This window comes from Nannospalax galili, unplaced genomic scaffold (assembly GCF_000622305.1).
Source record: "Nannospalax galili isolate Female #2095 unplaced genomic scaffold, S.galili_v1.0 scaffold270, whole genome shotgun sequence".
NCBI lineage: Eukaryota > Metazoa > Chordata > Mammalia > Rodentia > Spalacidae > Nannospalax > Nannospalax galili.
In genome coordinates this window covers 3,334,591-3,342,790 of record NW_008330152.1, presented here as the reverse complement: position 1 = coordinate 3,342,790, position 8,200 = coordinate 3,334,591, and the positions used below count along the sequence as shown (strand labels likewise).

General features: G+C 39.1%; 1 protein-coding gene across 6 annotated transcripts in view; it reads left to right on the top strand.

The window, feature by feature from the left end:
- Window positions 1-8,200, top strand: part of Cask (calcium/calmodulin dependent serine protein kinase) — a 430,362-nt gene that overhangs the window by 296,982 nt on the left and 125,180 nt on the right. For all 6 annotated transcript variants that reach the window (XM_008843151.3, XM_008843142.3, XM_029568448.1 and 3 more), the window contains exon 8: window positions 4,183-4,305. In XM_008843151.3, coding sequence (XP_008841373.1) covers window positions 4,183-4,305 — 123 coding nt within the window. The remainder of the gene's footprint in view (window positions 1-4,182; window positions 4,306-8,200) is intronic.

Below are 8,200 nucleotides of genomic sequence, written 5' to 3'. Positions count from 1 at the left end.
GGTCCATGCCATTATCTTGGGATTCTTCTCCTTCCTGTATACCTATGATTCCTAAGTTTGGTCTTTTTATGGTGCCACACAATTCTTGCATATCCCATTCCTGTGTTTTTAAAAAATTTCCATAGTCTTTGCTTGAGTGGTCCAATTCTTCAACTTTATCCTGATATTGATGTTGATATTCGGTTTTCCATTTCATTCATTCCAGCGGTGAGGTTTTCCCCTGTTTTTTCAAGTTGGCTCGTTGAGTTTTGTAGTTCCTTCTTCATTTCTGCCTGAGTTTTCTTCAATGTTTCTATCTTTCTGTGAGTTCATGTAGAAGTTTATCCCCATCTTCCTTTAGATCTTTGATTATTTTGTTCATGTGTTCTTTAAATTCATTGAATTCCTTGATCATGTTTATGATTGTTCTTTTAAAGTCAGTGTCCTGGGTTATCTCTAAGGGGTTCTCCTTGTAGAACTCTTCTACAGAATTGGTGGAGTTTGGTGGGGATATAGTGTTTTGGCTTTCCATTTTGTTATTCTTTCATTGTGATTTTGGCATGTGAATTTCTTTTGTTGTTTATGATTCTGATATGTCTGATTCTTGTGTGAGACTCAAGCCTTCAAGTTTAGGTCTGCTTCTTTTTGTGAACTTTATGTGCCTTTGTGGTTTACTTTTTGGGCATGAAAAGCTGGTTCATCAAAGCTTCTAGTTCTCTCTTTTGATTTTATATTGGAGTGACTGGATTGCTATTGTCTTCAGGAGTTCCCACAGAGGCCCAAGTCAGATGAGGATCAGATGCTCTCAGGCTTTCTCCTAAGGTCTGGATTCCTCCAGGAAAGATTTTGGCCTCAGGAATTTGGGGGTTGGACTGGCCTGGGAGCAGGGCCCATGAAAGATGCTGGTCTCATGAGCTGGTGGCTGTGCCACCCAGAAATGTAAAGGGACATGGGGGCAGGAAGAGGTCCCAAGGGCTCCTGGGGACTGCACTGAGGAATTGGGTTGGTCTGGATGCAAAGGATCAGGAAGCCGAAAGGTCAGCCCCAGTCTCCAGAAAAGAGGCTAGCGGGTTGTGCAGCCCAGGGAAGTAGAGGGAGGTGAGGGCGGGACCAGGCCCAGAGGGTTCCTGGGAGAGTGGCTTGCCGGTTGTGCAGCCCGGGGAAGCCGAGGAAGGTGGGGACCTGGAGAAGGAACTGGGTTGGTCTGGATGCAAAGGATCAAGAAGCAGTGGTGCTTCCCCCAGTGTCTGGCGTGCCAAGATAAGGAATGGGACCACACCCAGGCTAGGAGGGGAGATGGGTCGGGGAGATGGGCGGGTGAATGAGGCCGTGGTACTCAAGGCACAGAGGGCACAATGGACTTACCCAGGAGAGAGCCCAGTGGGTTGTGCAGGCCCAGGGAAGCAGAGGGAGGTAAGGGTGGCACCAGGCCCAGAGGGCTCCCAGGGACCTCGAGAAGGAACTGAGTCCGTCTGGATGCAGGGGATCAGGAGGCAGTGGTGGCTGCAGGCCGAGAGGTCAGTCCCGACATCCTGGAAAGAGGCCAGTGGGCAGTGCAGCCCAGGGAAGCAGAGGGAGGTGAGGGCAGGCCAGAGAGTACTATTTAAGTGGAATACATCCTAATATTTAATAAACCTCAATTAAGTTTTTATAAAAGACAGAAATAGTATTTCCCAAACTGTGTATAAAATATCCAATGTTATATTGTATCATTGTCAGTGTGATCGATTGATATCTGTCTATACAACAATATTCTAAGCTGACATTCAAATAAATAGGATTGTTTTCTAGATTTATTACCTTCCTCATAGGCTCAGCCTCCCCAATTAATCTCATCTACTCTTAGTAGCTGAAGGAAGAGGTAACCATGTGTTAGACTCACTCATAAAAACAGCAAGGAAATATCCTTCCAAACCCTTTCTTCAAAAATCTTACCACAACCTTCAGATTTTTCATTTGCCAAGAAAAAAAAATCAGTCAGATTTTTAAGATCACATGAGCCCCAGGATGGAAAAGGGAACATAACTATCCAGGCCTTTTCTAATAGGTCACCAGGTCAATTGACCACAATTCCAATAGGATAACATTATTTAAACACTCTCGTAACAATCATCTCATGGGATTTGACAACAAAAGCGGTTGTTATCTGGAATTCTACCTGTTAGAGGAAATTGAGGGCTGGAGAGATGCCTCGGTGGTTAAGAGCACTGACTACTCTTACAGAGGACCTGGGTTTGATTCTCAGCACCCACATGGTGGCTACGAACCGTCCTTAACTCCAGTTCTGGGGGAACCCAAAGCCCTCTTCTGACCTCTGCAGCATTGCATGACACGGGTGCAATCACATACATGCAGGCAATACGCTTGTACACATAAAAAATAAAAATAATAAATTTTAAAAAAACAAGAACTACTTTCTATTAAAAGAAGGAAAAAGAAAACTGAACACCCTTCCAATTGTTAAGAACTATCCCTAAGATAAAGATGAGTTTTCCTCTCAATCTGTAAGTCCACAACCTCACCTTAGGCAAAGCTTGGTGTCTATTTCTAGCCCTTGGCCAGATTGGAATGATTTCTTTATGCTGTAATACAAGTACTGTCATTTCATGTGGCTTTAGACTGTTGTGTTCATTCTCTCTTTTTCTCTTAGAAGGTGGCAGAAATCTCTGCTGGTTAAAGCCAGCACATTGGGTTAGGGGTGTAGCTCAGTAGTAAATCACTTGCTTTGCATGTGTGAGGACCAGCATCAGAAAACAAAACAACAGCAACAATAACAAGCTGTGACACCATTTGAAGCTCCTGGCACCCAGCAGTTCCCATACCCTCATCCAGTCAGGCAGGTTCCTGATGTTGAACAAGGAATGAGACCCACCTCCATCACAACCTCCTGTTCCCACTTCCCTTCCCAGCTCCAAGCTTTAAGCACTTTCCTTGAATGTTTTTCTCATTTCTGGTCTTAGACATTTCCCCTTTCCCAGGAGCCTCTCAACTTTTGACTCACAGACCCACAGCCTTTATCAGAAATCTTTTTTAAAAACTCATAATTCTTTTGTTTGATTTTACTCAACTTACCACATGGCTTAATTGTCTCATCTAAAAGAAGTGTCTTCACTAAGAACAGTATATAAGTAAACTGGCTATTTTTCAAGGTTATGATGATAGTACGTTTTTCTCTAAGTACCAAATACTCTAATCAGAATATCCTAGTAATGATTTTTCATAGCTTCACAATTACTGTTGATCCCAATTTTGTTTTAGGGTTTATGTGTGTGTGTGTGTGTGTGTGTGTGTGTGTGTGTGTGTGTTTCTTTCTTTGGGGATCCTATCCAGCCTTGGCTGACCTCAAACTCACAGGACCCTTGCCCTGGTCTCCTAGTTGCTAGGATCATGGGGGTGTGTACCATGCTCAGCTTCTGATCCCAATCTTGGAAAATATTTTTTATTTTTAAAAATTTACTGATTTATTTTTAAGTGTATGAGTGTTTTACCTACGTGTATGTAAGTGCATCCATGTATACAATGCCCATGGAGGCCAGAAGAGGGTATGATTCCCCTGAAGCTGGAGTTTTCTATAGTTATTGACCATCATGTGGGTGCTGGGAACCAAAACCAGGTCCTCTGCAAGAGAGCCAGTACTCTTAGCCACTGAGCCATCTCTCCAGCCCCCAAATTATGTGTTTTAAAAATATTTATATAACTGGGTGTTGTGGCACAGGCCTGTAATCCCAGCATTCAGGAGGCTGAAGTAGAAAGATCTAGAAATGCAAGGCAAGCCTGTGCTACAGAGTGAGCTCTAGTCCATCCTGACCTGCAATGAAACGTTGTCTCCAAATATATATATTTCTTTAAATATTTTCATTTTTTAATTTTATTTTAGCCCTTTCTGGATCAACATAGTCTATCCTCTTTGGCTGAGGATCTAAAACTGGAAACTAGAGTCATGGGCATTCTACCCTTCAGATATTGAAAATATTACAATATAACAGCATGAACAGAATAATTACTGATACAGATTCTAATATAGTGAGTGATAGCAGTCATAAAGCTTTGCATGTATCCTTTTCTTCCTTGGAAAGGTCTTTTAGAATCTGATTTCTGTTCTTTGAGAATTACTCACCTTCAAACACTATAGAATATTAAATAATAGTAAATGTTGACTTCTCACTGAAGATAACTGTGTAGCTTTCCTTTTCTCCTCCCCAGATGAATCCAAGGCAGTGGAGCCATATCTCTGAAAGTGCCAAAGACCTAGTTCGTCGCATGCTGATGCTGGATCCTGCTGAAAGGATCACTGTTTATGAAGCGCTGAATCACCCTTGGCTTAAGGTACATGAGCTCACAGGTCACCATCCACATTTTGCAGTGCGCTGCCCTATAAGATGACCCTTTTCATCTTTTCTTGTTTCTGAGTCTTTCCATCAATTTTGTCCATCATGTTTGCTGTCCTGAACCTTACCTGAGACCTTCATATGATATTCAGCTGTCAAACAGGGCACAAAAGCAAATTAAGACAGAGTATGTGAGAGAAGAAGGCCCGTTTGTTCTCTGCCAACATTTATACCAAAGATGCAACATGAACAACCGAAATAATACTGTGTTACCATAAATTGACTATCTTTATTTTGGGTGCGACTGTATACTTTATAGCACTTAACTCTTTCAGTAGGTACTAGGTACAGATTTACTATTTTAGGGAAAAGGCACATTGTAAAAGTCGTTTTCATGCCCATCTTTCCAATGAAAAGTAAGGAAAATCAGAAGTTGAGGCATTAGTAAAATAGTATTATTTAATTAAAACATGCTGTAATTCCAAGGAATTCTTCACAGGGAAGAAAACTAATCCTCAAAGAGGGTAAGAATGTTGCCCTAAATCACAGAAGTTGTTACTTTGAGAAGCAAGATTTTAATTCTGCCTACCATGACTCATCATTATATACTAGATCTTGTCCCTTTCATATACTAGATGGCATTGCCTCAACTACTTTCCCCTCCCTGCAGCCTCAGTTTTCTGTCTCTTTTGGATCAAACATGCAGTAATTTATTTTTATGTACTTACATACACATACATGCACACACATATACCTTCTCTTGATTCTACAACCTCCTCCTTGGACTCGGTATGACTCAGTAGTAGAACATTTGCCTAGCATGTATGAGGCCCTGAGTTTGAGTCCTAGACTCACAAAAACTTAAAAGAAAGGCAACTCTTCTCAAGCCACTACTGACCTTCATGTTGCTAAGTCTACTGGTAAAATCTCAGGGCCTGGCTTTCTTGGCCTGTTGCCTTTTGACAGCCATCTCCGGAAACACTTTTCTCCTGTTAGTTTCCAGGACACTTGTTCTCCGTTTCCTGCCAGAGTCTGGCTGCACTTCCTCAGATCTTGCTGATTTGTCCTCATGTCCCCTCACCTACCTCTTTATTTGGATGTGCCACTGGCCTCCATCCTTGGTCCTCTTCTTTTTCTCAATCTCACTCTGTCCTTGGGAAGCCTCATCTAGTTGTACTGCTTTTAAATACCATCTATACAATAAGTCCTGAATTCAGGCTTCTCTCCTGAAGCATTCTTCTTTAATCTGCTATCTAATTGACCTTTCTGATTTTACCCTGTCCTACTCTCCTAACTCTCCCTCACTTCCCTTTGTACTGGCCTCCTTGTTGATCCTCAACCACAAATACATTGCTGCCTCAGCCCCCTGTATTTGTCATACCCTTTCCTTAGAATATTCTTCCTCTAGGTAAGCTTTGTGGCTTGTTCCCTCACCATCTTCAGATCCTTATTTAGATACCAGTTTCTTGGTGAAACCTTCCCTGACCACCGTTATACTGTGCTTCTTCCTCGGAGGTTATAAAACACTAAGATATATAAAAACATTGATTAATGTATGCTAGTAATGGTGACGTGGAATGATACTATAGAACAATTTTGACATTCTAGTGAACCTTAATTTTCCTTGGGAGTATTACTTCTTGGGCTGGAGGTATGGTTCAATGATAAAGCACTTGCCTAGCATGCACAAGACCCTGAGTACAGTCAAAAAAAAAAAAGAAAGAAAGTACACGAAGTTGTCAGAAAAAAAGTGATAGGGAGATATGGTAGGTGTTGGAGGGGAGGGAGTGGGCGTGGATTTAAAGTTTAAAAAAAGAATATTATTTACATCGGGCATGGTGGTGCACACCTTTAGTCCCAGCACTTGGGTGGCAGAGGCAGCCAGATCTCTGTGAGTTCAAAGCCAGCCTGGTCTACATAGTAAGTTCCAGGCCAGCTGGGGCCACAGGGAGATCCTGTCTCAAAAAGATCAAAAAAAAAAAAAAAAAGAATATTATTTATGAACTATGCATTCTTCCTTTTGATATTTAATACTAGTTATTCTTGATTTTTCCCCCAGAAGAGTAGATTCTTTATTTGTATTAACATTTTTCTCCTAGATATGAAATGAACAGTTTAGAAAAGATCCCTGTTCCTTCTTTGCTTTTTCTTAATGAGAATCTTTTGTCATTTAGAAGCTACTTTAAATGCCAAGTAGCAAGGACAATGATAGCTATTTAAGACATTTTCAAGATCCTTCAAAAAATATTTTAGCATTATACAGTTACAGTGGCTTTCATTATCAAAGCTTGTCTTAGCTAATTACATACTTCTTTTTGGAAATCCTTGTCCCTGCCAGTGATTATGGTTCTTGCTCTAAGTAATCTGAGCTTAATACAGAATAGATTTCTGACACCAGAAAGATAAAAAATAATTTTAAATGTCAGTAACTTAAAGGAAAAATTATAGAAAACAGTTTGAGCTCAGGGTTGCTTGCCATGTCACAGTGTAACTTCATTGCTTTTGTAGCATCTGAACATTAAGGAATTCAGTGAGAAGGTTGTCTAGCTGGTGGGAGCAAGTTTCTGTTACATTCTAGTCCTTGTACATGTATATGTATGTCTCATTACCATAGATGTAAAAGGTGTTGATTTAGAATGGCTACTATTTAAGCTATGGTTTAATTCTGAAGGCATCCTGAGTAATTACAAAGTAAAGAAATAAAATGATGAAAATTATTTTAATGAAGCGTATCCAAAGTCAAAGTATCAATGTTTTGAGACAAAGATAAGAGCAAAAAGAATCATTTCTTTGATTTAAAAAAATAAGTCTTGTTTATTTATTCCATGTTAAAAATTGAGTATTATGTGAACACCTTACAGTTGTTAAATTGAACCTGTTTAACACCTTTATCCAAAATAATGATACTTGCTATAAATATTCATCCCCAAAAATAAGGTTTTATTTTCCTCACAAATGAATGAGCTTCTCTTACACCCCCTTTATAGCCTTAACATATAGATATAATGTAAAAGTGATTGATTTTAGTAGCTAAAGGTGTATCTCAGTGGTAGATCATTGCCTAGCAGAGACAAGGCCCTGAATTTCATCTCTATACCTACAAAGTATATATATTGCCTAATAAAAAGTCAAAAGGCTATTTATATCAGGATAATCAATTTGAATTTTGGAAAAATCAATCATACTAGTTAAATGTGTGTTCAACATCTAGTGTACACAAAGAAGGATGAATCATGTGCTTTATTAAAGTACAAGGAACATTGCTATGGAAGTTATTCTGATTCCATATCACATTATTATTAGAGTAAAGAAAGACACTGGGCATGGTGGTGCATGTCTTTAATCCCAGCACATGGGTGGAAGTGAATTTCTGTGAATTCAAGGCCAGCCTGGTCTAAATAATGCATTCCAGGCTATCTAGGGCTATATAGTGAGATGCTGTCTCAAAAAAACTAAAACAGTACAAGAAAGATTTTAATACAAAAAAGTACTGTTTTTGCTCTTACCTCATTTGTAACATTTCCTTGATTTGTTTGGCTTTTGTTTGTTTGGGGGTAAGATATAATTTAATAGACTTTCTAAAATCTTATGATTCTTATTTATTTAGAAAATAACAGAAATCCTAACTAAAGCATAATTTTTTTTTAATTTAAGCCCGATAAATCTTTATTTTTATTTAAAGATTTTTTTTTATTTTTTTTTTACAATTAAAGTTACAGTTTTAACAATATACAAAATGTTACAGTAATTCAGATTTTTTGGCATAATGATTACAGATTTGATAAATACATTTTATATCTCATAATAGCGATGAAGATTATACAAAAGCTAGTAAAACAATGATAAGAATAAATTCAATTGTCACTTAAGTATCTAAAGCTATTTTCCTTTGC